The sequence below is a fragment of the Delphinus delphis genome, chromosome 14 (assembly GCF_949987515.2).
Source record: "Delphinus delphis chromosome 14, mDelDel1.2, whole genome shotgun sequence".
NCBI classification, from domain to species: domain Eukaryota; kingdom Metazoa; phylum Chordata; class Mammalia; order Artiodactyla; family Delphinidae; genus Delphinus; species Delphinus delphis.
This window is the reverse complement of record NC_082696.1, coordinates 60,538,228-60,553,426: the sequence shown is the minus strand read 5'-3', so window position 1 is coordinate 60,553,426 and position 15,199 is coordinate 60,538,228. Positions and strand designations below refer to the sequence as shown.

Genomic DNA, 15,199 nt, shown 5'->3' with positions numbered 1-15,199 from the left:
TAGTGAGATGTTCTCCCTACTGTCAAGAAGTTATCTTTTTGGGTGGCGGGAGAGTCAGGATGTCTCCTGTAAACCTGGGGAATAATCTTTAAATCAAAAAGACAAAACCAAATTTGTGAGGTACTGTAGTTGGGGATGTTAATGAGGCTGTGGTAACAGAGATAAGCAAATTAGGGCACTTTTGAAAAAGGTAGAAGAGGAGGTAAAGGAATGGGTTTGGCCAGGAAAAAGTCGAAGCTGCAGAAAATAGATGTCATTAGAGAAACAGGAAGAGACTGCATTTAGAGCAGGCAGGTTATCTAAGTGAGTTGCTCAAATTCAAGAGATTTCATATCTTATTAATTTTTACTGATTGAGTTTACAAAACTTGGCTTTATTTTTCTACTGTAAAGTTAAATACAACAATGTATTGTCATTATTTCTAAAAACAGTATTTAGTTAGGTAATACTAACTAATGTTGTTTTCCACCAGAGGGCAGTGGAAGTGTGAGAGGAGGAGGTGGCGGCAATGCCAGAGAGTACAGAATTAAAAAAATCAAGAAGAGAGGGAGAAAAGATGACAACAGTGATGATGAGTCATCTCACACAGGTGTGTAGCTTATTTCACTCTTCCTTTGTATGTGCATGATTTTTTTTTAACATTTTCTTAAGATGCATACACTTAGGTGTCTATGCTTAAAGGAAGTCCTTGCTTTGCAGAGTTTCAGTGAGCACAGATTTCACAGTTAGTTAAATAACACCAGAGTCCCAACAACACAGTTCATATTTCAGTTACCAGGGTATGTTAACTGTGAGTAATTGCATAAAGTACAAACTTTGTTGCTGGCTCCTTAGTCTACAGATCAGCACGTAAATAACAGATGTGCATCGTGATCTGTCACAATCACATCACTTATTTCCAAGTTTTTCAGAGGCAGATCACTGTGCATCTCTTATTCACTTTATGCATAGAAAACACAGCATGTAGTTGTGTTGACTTCTTGTCCCCCAGTGATAAATCCATATGACATTTTACAAAAATGGATAATCAAAAGAGGGAATTGGCCAACAAAGATAAATGTGCAGCAAAGGAAAAGTCATAACCCTGGAAATAAAATATGAATCAAGAATGGAGTTATAAAAGAAATGCCTGACCGTGGGAATGCTGGCATTACCTCTGTTCAAGAGACTAGCTGTGCAGTCAGAGAAACTTGGTGAAGGCGGAAATAAGGGAAATGGTTGTGACGAAAAGGATAAACACATCTTAGAGGAGGTGAAGTTGGCAAAAAGCTTCACATTAAAGGAATTCTCAGAGATGTTTCACAACGCTGAAAGGGCAAAGGATAAAATGTTGGAAGCTGATTCAGAGTTTAAAAAGGAATATGACAACTTGCCCAGGCATAGAAAAGATGCTTCCTCTGTATTTTAAGTTACTGGATGAGAAGGCAAGCCCTGTTCATACTATTCTTGATGAGTGTTTTACAAAGAAATAAAACATTTTCATTCTCAGTGTTTCTGATGTGCTAAATTACAGTGTACTAAACTAGAACTATTAGTCTTTTTTTCATTTCCCTATACATTTATAACCAACAGTAAGAGCTTTGAATGTTTGCACAAACATTTTTAAAAGGTTACAGAACAATCGTAAATTTTCCCATTGTTTATTAAGAACACTTTGCAGTTTTGGCTTGCACAGATTTTTATGGTCTCCCAACTTCCATGCAAAAGAAATTATAATATTTTATGAATAGTGAATTTCTACAAAGTTAAGTAGAAAACATTAATTTCATTAATTTCATGCCTGTTTAATTTTTATGGTAACACCTAATTGGTTGGTTGCTTCTGTCTAAGCAGGAGAATTAAGTATATGCATCTTTCTTTGTCTAGACTTGTTATTGTTTGGTATGGTTAAGTTAGCAAGAGACATCTTTGCTTTTCTAAATAAAATTATGATTTTTAATATGTTTCTGTTTTTAAAGAATTAATGAAACTGTGATGCCTCCCGTCCTCCTTTTCCCCACCAAAAAAAAAAACCTTGAAATCATGATGATTTGACATTTTCTTTTACCTATTCCACAGAATTTATTATGTATGGGCTTGGGAGATACAAGTGTCAAGGCTTCAGATATTAATGTGCTGCTACCTGTAACAGAAGAATTGCTTAAGATCTGTCTAAAGTAGTCTAAGATAGGTAACAATGGCTACTGTTCTCAACATACATAAAGCAGTATTAATTAAAGGAAAAGTATCTTAGAAACTATGAGCTCTACCTTTATTTTAATTAGCATTAAGACTATTCTGTGTTTTACTTTTTCATTAATAAATGGATTTTCCTATTTTCCCAGATGTAACAAGGAGTGGGAGTGAAGTAGCATTTAAGAAAATACTTCTCTAAAATGTGTAGCCCTAAGTAATTGTTAAATGAGGCATGTGATATTCTTTTTGTGTATGGTATAAGAGAGCAGCTATAAAAGAGTAAAACCATTCTCCCTATTAAAAAAAAAGGTAATTTCAGTACTTTTTAAAAAGGGTTCTGTTGTCATCTCAGAAATGGAGGATGCAGTTAGGTTCTCAGCTAAAATATACAATCAACTCTGTGTGAAAGATTACTAGAAGGAAATACAATTTAATAACTAGTAAAATGCATGCAGGAAGCAGACGGAGAAATCAGATACTATTTGTTGTGAGAGATCAGGAATGAATAGCAGATCTCAGAAAAAAAGGATAGTACTTTTCCATCTATTCTAAAGCTATAATAAGTAGGTGTACTTAGATCTTGATGCATAGTGAAAATTGATTTTTGAGCTATTCTATTTTTATTTCTAAGGTTTTACTTATAGAGTCAATAACCTAATTTAGCTGGGAATAATCACTTTTTTATAGTTTTACAATTAGTAATGGAAATATTGTTAGCTTTCTTTGCAACTCATACTTTCCCAAGTGAGTGAGTAGGCATGACATTTCCACAGTTAACAATTATTTCCATTACATACAAATTTTTCTTGGTATAGAATTATTTATTTTTGTGAGAGCAAAAATAAATTATGGGTGTAAAATTTTAAGTTGTTTTTTTCTTCCATGCCTTTCCAAAATAGACAATTTTTAGCTTCATTCTACTGGAGTTGTGGTTCACTTGATTATAAAGACCTTTCCTGAAAAGCTTGTGTAAATTATAAGGATGATTGGATTTTTATTAAATATTTTTATAAAGAAGGACATTCTGCTCAGTATCCATTGTTCAACAGAAAAATTATCCTTTCCTAAAAGATTTTTTTTTTATCCAGTAGTTTTGATTTCCAACTATTTGCATCATCCAAGTTTGGGAGGAAAAAATTGTCTATTTTTTGATTGACTTGTAGAAAACAAGTTAGAAAATTATTACTCAAAAGAAATGCCACTATATATCCTATTTTAAGTGTTTTCATTGGTTATTGCTATTGGACATTGGCGATTTTGGTGACAAACTAACAATGGAGACTTTATGGTAGGCAATAAATGAATCACCATCTTATTATATATATTAATGGAACCTTATTTGCTTGTAGGTTGCTTATTTTTGTTTTTTCCTATGGCTTATTTTTATTACAGGAAAGAAGAAGCCAGAGATCACTTTTATGTTACAGGATGAGATTGAAGATTTTTTACAAAAACATTTACAAGATGCCCCTGAGGAGTTTATTTCTGAACTTGCTGAGTACTTAATAAAGCAAGTATAAGAACATATGTTTTCTGTTTTATAATAGAAATTTAGTGAGTTATTACTTAAAATTTTTACCAAGATCATAGAAAACATAATTTAGGTGTTTTCTTTTCAAACCTTAAAATTTAACCTAGTCATCAAATTCCAGATTTGTGTGCTTACAGAAACAGTTCAACAAACATTTAAGTGCTCTGAGCAAGGCAGTTTCATCGGAAATACAGGGCAGGAGTGTGGAGGTGGTCTCCTTCACTCATCTTACAGTTCTAATTGGGAGAAAAACACCAGCACTGATCACTGGCTGGTCTCTAACACTGCATGAAAATACATCTAAAATGAAGAAAAGAGTATTTTCTATTTGACAGAGATTAAACAGTGCACTTTTAGGGAGAAAATAAAGTAACACACTGCCCTCAAAGAGAATAAAATAGCACTACCTTATAAGTGAACCAGGCTAAATTTATCTTTATACAGAAATAAAAGAAATTGTATAACTTGACTACTGCTAGCTAACATGGTTTTCCCCCAAGTTAGTCTCTATGTGTAAGCTTCTCTAAATGCAATCCAGGAGCCTAGTGCATCTAAATTTTTGAATTAGAAGAACAGCTTTTGTAAGTGAGATTTTTTAAAAACTTAAGTGAACATTCTTGTGCGTGAATACATTACATAATTACATTTTTCGTATATAAAAAGATGAAATAGTTACTATTAATCATTTGCCATAACTTTTTAAAATAATCTATTCTGAGTTGGGCATAAAAAGATTTTTTAAAAATACATATCTTTTATAGTACGTTAGAAATTGAGAATTTGTTATCATTCCTGAGGATGGGAAACAAATGTATAGGCTACTGTTGTGTCTCCAAGTTAACTTTAAAAAGCTGCTCTGAATTGAATTTGAACTGAAGCTTTTGTTACTGTTTTTCTTATTGTCTTTCATGCAATAACTTTTAGTACTTTAAAACAGAGAAAAATAATTCATTGAAGTTAGAATTTCTGGAATTTGAGGGAAAATTCTTATTAACTATTCTCCAAATTAATCTTATTTAACAGGGATCTTTTTTAAAGCCTTATTTGCATAGAAGCAAAATTTCTTATCTACGTAAACCCAGTACATTTTAATAAACTAAATATATTTATCTCATGCACAGACCTCTAAATAAAACTTATCTCGAAGTGGTACGTTCAGTATTCATGTCTTCAACTTCTGCCTCTGGAACTGGCAGGAAGCACACGATCAAGGACTTGCAAGAAGAGGTTTCAAACCTTTATAATAATATTCGATTATTTGAAAAAGGGATGAAGTTCTTTACAGGTATTATACTTAACAGTTTTTTCGTTGATTCTCATAATTGTCCTTGGACATTCATTTTAATGAAGCACTTTTATTTTCCAGATGATACCCAGGCTGCTCTTACGAAGCACTTGCTGAAGACAGTGTGTACTGATGTCACTAATCTCATTTTCAACTTCTTAGCTTCAGACTTAATGATGGCAGTAGACAACCCTGCAACCATTACAAGTGAAGTAAGTTAGTGATTTTCTTGCCACTCTTGATGTGTTTTGCTTTGAAATCCAAGCATGTTTTATTTTCCCACATCTAAAAGGAAAATAAAAGGAGTTTTTAGGAAGAAATCTGTCAGATTTTTAGTTCAAGTTTAGTACAATATATATACAGTTGCTACTAGGATTGGTAATATAACCATTCTATTAACAGTAATAATAAAAGTAAGGAAATACTAGTCATTGTGTCTGGGAATGCCTGTAATAAATATAGCATGCATGCTTGGCCTTCTACTTCCTATTATTGTACAGAAAGCAATAGGAAAACGTTGTATTATCTCTGAAAAAAAGTAAATAAGCTGAGTAGCCTACAAAATCTTTTTTTAAGCTCATCAGATGACTCAGATTGGATTTAATTTCACCAGGTAGCCTTGCAAAGAGTGAGGGTCACTATTCAAAGAGGGGTAGGAAAGAGAGACGGGACAAATGAACTGGCTTAATTCAGGCAGATCTTCAGGGAGAAGAGGTGTCCATCATAGAAGCTGGAAGTAAAGCAGCTGAAATTTTAACAGAGTCTTAAAGGTCTAGGCTAGCATCACAGTTTAGAATCCCAGGAAGCACCCAGAACAAGGAAAAAAAAAAGGGTAATGATGCTTAGTTACTTTGGAATCAGCTATTTTATTTTTTCCTGATTATTGTTACATCACATCCCTTTTTCCTGCTGAGTTGCAAGTCCCTTATCAGTGTTTTGACTTTGCAGTCATTTTCATTTCGTGACACCATCTCATTTATTTAGACTAATTCCAGTTCATTTTCTTAAATTCTAATCTCAAATTCAAAGCTCATCTCTTCCCTTCTTGCAATGTAAGGTGGAGCTATGGCTCCCAGTTGCCTACAGGAGGAAAGGTATGGCCTATCCCTAGGACTCCTCCTCCTCCTCTTCTTCCTCACCCTAGATCTACTTAAGGTTGGAGATTAGGAAGAATGAAAGAGACAGCAGTGCCTTCATAAGACTGACTGCTATCACTGGCCTTGATCTAGGTCAAACCAAATCAGTCTAATGCTTGTGGCTTCTCGTGATGTGGCCTTTGTTGCATAGGTGGGATAGGTTGTTTTGTGGGGATGTTTTTAGTATCATGTGACTACTCATAGCAAGGACTCCCCCGAAACCTCCAGATAAAGGTCCATTTATCTCTACTACCCCAGCAAGGTACTGTTTCCCTCCCATTCTTTGCGTTGAACAGTGATTCTCAACTGCTTGGATAGTTCCATGTACCTGCCTGCATGCCAGCCTCTGCTGTGGGAAGTACCTGGGGTCCTTCGCATGCCCTTTAAGGGCCACAGGAGGATTGCTGTAGCATGCGGTAGGAGTCAATAGGTTGGTCCAATCTTCTAAGACATACTGTAATTTTCAGGGCCTGCTGGCCAAGCCATTCCAATAAGGCCTCCTCCAGAAATTTTGCACTAGAAGGAGCCCTAAGACTCTGGTCAAGAATGCCACCAAACTTCACAAAGCACAGCTGTGTGGAGAGGGGTGCTGAAAAGGTTCCACACACCAGACAGTATAACAAGCAGCCATCCTTCTGTGGTTCAGGTCCCCTCGCTTATAGGCATCCTGGATCTTTATGGCCTTCTGGATCTTTATGAGTGGGTCTCCCTCACTTGGTCTTAGAGAAAAACACTCTTCCCACCACAATAGAAAAAAGCAGGAGCAGCCTCTTACCCCAAATTATTTTTCTTGCATGATGAATGGTGTGTATATGCTCGCTCATTCACTCATGCGCTCTCTGTTCATCATTCTTCTTCTTATACTGCTGGAGCAGATGGGAGGAGTAACGGCTGCATCTAGCGTCTTTGACTGTTGACTAGCATTCTGATTTTAGAGTGTTTTAGCATATTTTTATCCCTAGTTTGTGGTCTAAAATATAAGAACAAAGATAAATTTCACTCAGCATTCTGTTTCAATAGTAAATACTCATTTTTTGTTTTGCTTTGTTTAAACTTACATCCAGTACATGTCAAAGGCACAATTCCAAAGGAATTTCTTTTGCCCTATAGGTAAGAAAAAAAATTCTAAGTAAATTATCAGAAGAAACTAAAGTAGCTCTCACAAAACTCCATAGCTCTCTGAATGAAAAGGTAAGTGAAGTTTTATTCTATTTAGATATTTGGGCTAGAATTTGTGATCTTTGAATAGATAGATTTTTATCAGAATAACTGAAAACTAAATCTAAACCTATTATCCTGCACTCAGACACCTCTTTGGCAGGTGAAGGAAGAGACCAAGCTGGCGGCATTTTACCCTCTAGTCCTAAATCACAGCTTCAAACTTCATGACAAAATGACCTTTTTAAAAATTGTATCCAGGTTGTAAAATTATAAAATGGTATTAAATGACTGCTTTTCTTTAGGCAACCTGTTTTATAAAAGTAAATCATGGTATTAAATACCTTTTCAGAGCATAGAAGACTTTCTTTCGTGTCTGGATTCTGCAGCAGAAGCTTGTGATATTATGGTGAAAAGGGGAGACAAAAAAAGGGAAAGGTAACATTGAATTAATGTCTGAAATTTCATATCTGAAATTGGAGTCTGTCTGAATCTTGCATAGAGAACTGTTGTGTCTAAATGGCTGTAGACCTTCAGTCATAGTTAGTCTTCATATCCTCTCTCTGACCCAATAGAATACGGTAGCAGAGTTGCTAATCCCATAGTTGATCAAGGCTGGGAACTTCTTAGCTTTAAGACCTTTATAGGAACACTTATTTAATCTAATGCACATCTGTTTGATCCCCAACAATTCAAAATAAAAAGCATACTTTGAGTATCCCTGCTCCATATATATATGTTTTTCTGTCATTTTCTAGCATATTAGTTTGTCCATACTGTTTAGGATTATGTGTGTCTGTATCCCCTAAAAAGTCCTTTAAAATTGTCATGGAACTAGATTAATTAAACTAGAGATGCTAAAAATGAAAACAGAATAGAAGAATTGAAGTTGGTGAGAACTTGTTAAAATATGATAATGTATTATTTTATTTTTGTTTAGGCAGATACTGTTCCAGCATCGACAAGCACTGGCTGAACAGCTAAAAGTCACAGAAGACCCTGCTCTTATTCTGCATCTCACATCGGTTCTGTTGTTTCAGTTCTCAACCCACAGCATGCTCCATGCACCTGGAAGATGTGTCCCACAGATCATTGCTTTTCTGAATAGTAAAATTCCAGAGGTATTACATTTTCAGTGCACTTGAAACTTTTATAGCTTTTCGATTCTGACTATTTTGAATGGATAGATGTGAATCATTGTGAACACTAAGACACAAAACATATTAACATCATCTTCCTGCTTCCAAGAATGGAAACAGTGAATAAGGAGGTTGATTTTTAAAACTCAGCATAGCTCAGGAATCTTTCAGGATCCTGTAAGATCCATGGTAAGGAATATTCTGAATCCAGAAATTAAGCTTTTGGAAGAGAAATAATAATGTTCAGTCTTCCATTTCAGTTTATGCAGGTTTAACCTGTCCTTTAAGGACCAGCTCAAAAATTCTTATCCTGCACAAATTCATCTGAGAAACTCTTCAGCTAAAGGTAAATTGGCTTCTTTGAACTTCCATATCACTTTGACAGTATCTTTGGTGACAGAAGCTAGCTCAGTCAACTTACATTAAAATGATCTATTCATGTTTTATCTCCCCCAAACTGTAAATTCCTTGAGAGCAAAGACCTTGCTAGATTCAGCTTTCTAATTCTATGGCCAGTAATTTGTAAAGATGGAAGACTGTCAATGTATTGGGTTGGCCAAAAAGTTCCTTTGGTTTTTTCCATAAGATGGCTTCAGTAGCAGTCAGTTGTCTTTAACTTTATTTGAAACAATATTGTTAGATTGTATTAAGACAGCTGTCATATCAGTGTGCTGTTAAAAAGAAAACATCAAAATTGGTGAATTTTTGTGTAGCCATTTAAAAAAGCAACATTTTCGGCATATTATGCTTTATTATTTCAAGAAAGGTAAAAACGGGCTTCCCTGGTGGCACAGTGGTTGAGAGTCCACCTGCCGATGCAGGGGACGCGGGTTCGTGCTCCGGTCCGGGAAGATCCCACATGCCGTGGAGGGCTAGGCCCGTGAGCCATGGCCGCTGAGCCTGCACGTCCGGAGCCTGAGCTCCGCAGCGGGAGAGGCCACAACAGTGAGAGGCCCGTGTACCGCAAAAAAAAAAAAAAAAAGTAAAAACACAACCAAAACACACAAAAAGATTTGTACAGTGTATGGAGAAGGTGCTGTGACTGATTGAACGTGTCAAAAGTGGTTTGTGAAGTTTTGTACTGGGGATTTCTCGCTGGACAATGCTCCACAGTTGGTAGACCAGTTGAAGTTGATAGCAGTCAAACTGAGACATTAATTGAGAACAATCAACATTACACCATGCAGGAGATAGCCGACATACAATATCCAAATCAAGCGTTTTTCATCATTTGCACCAGCTTGGTTATGTTCATCGCTTTGATGTTTGGGTTCCACGTAAGTTAAGTGAAAAAAACCTTGACAGTATTTCCGCACGTGATTTTCTACCGAAAATGTTCCATTTTTAAAACAAATTATGATGAGCAATGAAAAGTGGTGTGGAACAGAAGAGATCATGGAGCAAGCGAAATGAACCACCATCAACCACACCAAAGGCAGGTCTTCATCAAAAGGTGATGTTGTGTATATGGTGGGAAGGGAGTCCTCTATCATGAGCTTTTTCCAGAAAACCAAAAGACTAATTCCAACAAGTACTCCCAAAGAGACCAGCTGAAAGCAGCACTAGACGAAAAGCACCCAGAATTAGTCAAGGGAAATCACATAACCTTCCATCAGGATAAGGCAAGACTGCATGTTTCTTTGATGACCAGGCAAAAGCTATTACAGCTTGGCTGGGAAGTTCTGATTCATCCGCTGTATTCACCAGATATCACACCTTCAGATTTCCATTTATTTCAGTCTTCACAAAATTCTCTTACTGGAAAAAACTTCAGTTCCCTGGAAGACTGTAAAAGGCACCTGGAACATTTATGTTCAAAAAGAAAAAAAATTTGGGGGAAGGTGGAATTATGAAGCTGCCTGAAAAATGGCAGAAAGTAGTGGAACAAAACAATGAATATGTTGTTCAATAAAGTTCCTGGTGAAAATGAATTTACTTTAAAAACTGAAGGAACCTTTTGGCCAACCCAATACTTTGTTCTACAGAAAATTAAATCATGTTTGTTAACTTTTCTCCTCTTTTCACAGGTTCAACATACTCTTTTAGTGAAGTATCAAGGTTTGGTTATAAAGCATTTAGTCAGTCAAAGTAAGAAGACTGGGCAGGGAGAAGATCCCTTGAGTGATGAATTAGACAAAGAACAAGAAGATATCATCAGTATGACTCGTAAAGAGCTTCAAGAACTTTCCTCATCCATTAAAGACCTTGTTGTCAAATCCAGGAAATCATCAGTGACAGAAGAGTAATGATTTTAATTTACTTAATGTTGTCATACAGTAAACGTTTTTTCCCCAAAGTTAAAGGTGAGTGGTTACAAAAAGAAATACGCATTTCACAGTCCAGAATCCCCCACCCAGTAGCACTTCCCACACTCACAGTTCAGTTACTCACAGTTCAGTTAAAACAGTAGTGTTGTATTCATTGTAAATCTTACAAAGATGTGAATTTTTGTAAATTGGGTTCTCCATGGAAGATTTCTTTTTCACATTATTCTAAAAATTACACATTTCAGGTTTATTTTCTTTCTAGATGCTGAATGAAGAATAAATCTTCTGCTTTTATCTCTAGGAAAGGACTCATTTGTTGTGTTATTGGATTTCAAGTGACACGTGTAAATTTACACATATTAAGCAGAAACTTAAAATGTGGTCATGTTTTTTTTTTGGTGTTGAAAATAGTGTTTTTACTTTAAAATTAATAGAGAATGGTTCAAACCTAAAATACAGAAACTTGCAAAATATTTTTTTATTACTAAGCCCTCACTCTTATTTCTGGCAGACAGATGGCTTCTCATCTCCCCCACAAGAGTGAACTTTTACGTGGCTGGGAGGTTCAGGGATGTGTTTACAGGTACAGAAGAACACCCGAGGAGCCCATGCACTGCTGTGCTCTATTCTAAAGTACAATGCTAACAAGAGTGAGAGAAAAAATATAATTTACTACTGATAGATGTAAGTCATTTAATATAGTTTTTTTAACCCAGTTTGCATTTCTGAATTTCATTTTTTATATTAATAGTCACCATCACCTAATACTTTGTTGTAGGGGATCTATAAGTGCATTTAATCATTAGAACTTTTTTTTTTCAAAATAGAAACGCTTATTAAAAAATAGGTGTTTTTGGGCTTCCCTGGTGGTGCAGTGGTTGAGAGTCCGCCTGCTGTTGCAGGGGACATGGGTTAGTGCCCCGGTCCGGGAAGATCCCACATGCCGCAGAGCGGCTAGGCCCATGAGCCATGGCCGCTGAGCCTGCACGTCCAGAGCCTGTGTTCTGCAATGCGAGACGCCACAACAGTGAGAGGCCCACATACCACAAAAAAAAAAATAGGTGTTCTTGGTCTGTAAAGACTAAAATAGTTCCTTGGAGTAATCATTTCAATCAGATGAGTTTCAAGCAACAATTTATTGTATATAAAAGAGGAACTTATTTAAAATAGTAAATTAAATCTCAAATATTTGTTTTAAATACTGTTTTATATAATACCTTACATGGCATTTAAAACTATTTTTGAAAATGTTTGAATACAAAGATTGGTCTACCTCTACACTAATTCTAGACAAAGTATTAATATTGAAAGAAATATAATTTGCTAAGCAAAGTTGATAGGAATGTAACAAACTAAAAAATATTTTCCATTGCTAATTTCCTATTAATATATTTTCATAAGGGCAAAGGAAGAAAAATGACAAATCCTCTGTGAACACAAATTCCAATTAGTTTGTTGATTCAGCTTCCAAATACTGAACACCCAACCTGATTTTTTATTCAGTCTTTAAGGACCTTACCATTTATACTTCAAGAGATATCAAAGTAATCCACATTTGAGTCAAACTAGATCATAGACAATGAAGCAAATAAAAGCATTATGACTGTTAATTTGTGAAAATAAAAATAGAAGAGACAATGAAGCAAATAAAATATTCTTATTTTGTTTGCATGAAATTTGTTTCATCAAAATGGTTATTTTTCCACAGTAAATAAGAGTTTTTATTTTTTTGTAAATAAAATTATTTAGCTGATTTCATATTAAAAATCTAATTTCATTAATAAAAGTTGTTCCATGTTTATCTACTATGATCTTAATGGGCAGATTTAAGAATGTTATTTAAAATAAAGTTGTCTGTTGTTTCTGTTAAATTTTATGTACTTTGAAGCTTGTTATTTTAATTACTAGGATTAATTGATACATATATGTATTTACATTTTAAAATTCTATTCTGAACATTTTTAAAGGATTTTGTTATGCTTTTCTTACACAAAAATAATTCTAGTCCTTTCATTCCTTGAAAGTTTGCCATTTCGTGAACAATTTCACCTCAGTAAATCATTTTCAGTTACCTAGTTTTCAGCAAATGTATAGCTAAACTCTCATCTGCTACTTTCTACTGTTGCAGATAATGGTAGAGATATTTGAATAATGTGCTCAGGTATTCATATATTCATGTGTTCCATCTCCAGACCATGTGTTTTTGAATAGTCAAAGGAAACTCACTTCTGACCATCAGAAAGATTCAGTGAAGAGTGGTATATCTTACAAAAATTAGTATATTTTCCAAAAAGACCTTAATGCTAACTTAGAACAATAAATGTAGAAATGGCTTAACCTGAATGTAGAACCATCTTGAACTTTTTGGAGAATGTATTGATACTTCAGTCAGAACATGAAGCACCAAGGACGAGGTCAAAGTGCAACAGTGAGCTGAAGAAGAGTGTGTGAAGAAACGGTTCATCCCTTCCTCAGAAATGCCACTTGACCCATGGCCAAATGGGATTTTTTTTCTATCAAGAGCTAATTTATGTGAGTTGGATAGGGGGTGGGGACGATGGAAGGTTTGCTTTCTTTGACTAATACCAATGAAGTCTTTGACCCAGTGTACATGGGAGATGAAAGAAAAACACATTTATAAGCTCTGAGGTGTACATTTTCCACAGAACCTAGGAGCACTATTAAAGTGGCTGTTAAAATGATCTACAGACTCACTCAAGTTGCTCCACTTTGAAGGCCACACCAAGCCAACAGGAGAATAAATAGAACCCAGGACTCTACAGCAATCAGAGAAGAAAAAGAATCCAAATTGGAAAGGAAGAAGTAAAACTGTCACTGTTTGCAGGTGACATGATATTATACATAGAAAATCCTAAAGATGCTACCAGAAAACTACTAGAACTCATCAATGAATTCAGTAAAGTTGCAGGATACAAAACTAATATGCAGAGATCCATTACATTTCTAACAATGAAATATCAGAAAGAAATTAAGGAAACAATCCCATTTACCATTGCATTGAAAAGAATAACATACCTAGGAATAAACTTAACTGCAAAAGACCTGTGCTCTGAAAATTGTAAGACACTGATGAAAGAAACCGAAGCCAACACAAACAGATGGAAAGAGATACCATGTTCTTGGATTAGAAGAATCAATACTGTTAAAATGACCATACTACTACCCAAGGCATTTTACAGATTCAGTGTAATCCCCATCAAATTACCAATGGCATTTTTCACAGAACTGGAACAAAAAAAGTTTTAATTTGTACAGAAACACAAAAGACCTCAAATAGCCAAAATAATCTTGGGAAAGAAGAACAGAGCTGGAGGAATCATGCTCCCCAACTTCAGACTATACTATAAAGCTACAGTAATCAGAAAAGTATGGTATTGGCACAAAAACAGACACATAGATCAATGGAACAGGATACAGAGCCCAGAAATAAACCCACATGTTTATGGTCAATTAATCTACAACAAAGGAGGCAAAATTATACAACAAAGAGAAGACAGTCTCTTCAATAAGTGGTGCTGGGAAAACTGGACAGCTACATGGGAAAGAATGAAATTAGAATGTTCTCTAACAGCGTACACAAAAATAAGACTCAAAATGGATTAAAAACCTAAACATAAGACTGGATACTGTAAAACTTCTAGAGGAAAACATAGCCAGAACACTCTGACATAAATTGCAACAATATTTTTTTGGATCTGTCTCCTAGAGTAATGGAAACAAAGGCAAAAATTTAAAAATGGGACCTAATTAAAAGCTTTTGCACAGCAAAGGAAACGATAAACAAAATGAAAAGACAGCCTACTGAATGGAAGAAAATATTTGCAAACAATGCTACCAATAAGGGATTAATTTCCAAAATATACAGTTTATACAGCTCAATATCAAAAAAAACAACCCAATAAAAAAAATGAGCAGAAGATCTAAATAGGCATTTCTCCTAAGAAGACATACAGATAGCCAACAGGTACATGAAAAGACGTTCAACATCACTATTAGAGAAATGCAAATCAAAACTACAATGAGTTATCACCTCACACTGGTCAGAGTGGCCAGCGTCAAAGTCTACAAATAATAAATGCTGGAGAGGGTGTGGAGAAAAAGGAACCCTCCTACCCTGTTGGTGGGAATGTAAATCGGTGCAGCCACTATGGAGAACAGTATGGAGGTTTCTTTAAAAACTGAAAATAGAGTTGCCATATGATCCAGCAATCCAACTCCTGGGCACATATCCTGAAAAGATGAAAACTAATTCAAAAGGATACATGCATCCCAGTGTTCATAGCAGCACTGTTTACAATAACCGAAACACAGAAGAAACCTAAATGTCCATCAACAGATAAATGGATTAAAAAAATGTGGTATATATGTGCACACACTACTCAGCCATTAAAAAGAATGAAATACCATTTGCAGCAACATGGATGGACCTAGAGATTGTCATACAATCAGAGAGACATATAATTATCACTTACGTGGAATCTTAAAAA

General features: G+C 35.3%; 1 protein-coding gene across 1 annotated transcript in view; it reads left to right on the top strand.

Annotated features, from left to right (window-relative positions):
- UFL1 (UFM1 specific ligase 1) overlaps window positions 1-12,551 on the top strand; it is a 51,926-nt gene extending 39,375 nt beyond the window's left edge. Inside the window, exons 12-19 of the mRNA XM_060030217.1 lie at window positions 473-589; window positions 3,568-3,685; window positions 4,828-4,991; window positions 5,073-5,203; window positions 7,238-7,318; window positions 7,638-7,723; window positions 8,226-8,406; window positions 10,452-12,551. Coding sequence (XP_059886200.1) covers window positions 473-589; window positions 3,568-3,685; window positions 4,828-4,991; window positions 5,073-5,203; window positions 7,238-7,318; window positions 7,638-7,723; window positions 8,226-8,406; window positions 10,452-10,670 — 1,097 coding nt within the window. The 3' untranslated portion in view covers window positions 10,671-12,551. The remainder of the gene's footprint in view (window positions 1-472; window positions 590-3,567; window positions 3,686-4,827; window positions 4,992-5,072; window positions 5,204-7,237; window positions 7,319-7,637; window positions 7,724-8,225; window positions 8,407-10,451) is intronic.
- The last annotated feature ends 2,648 nt before the right edge of the window (window positions 12,552-15,199 follow it).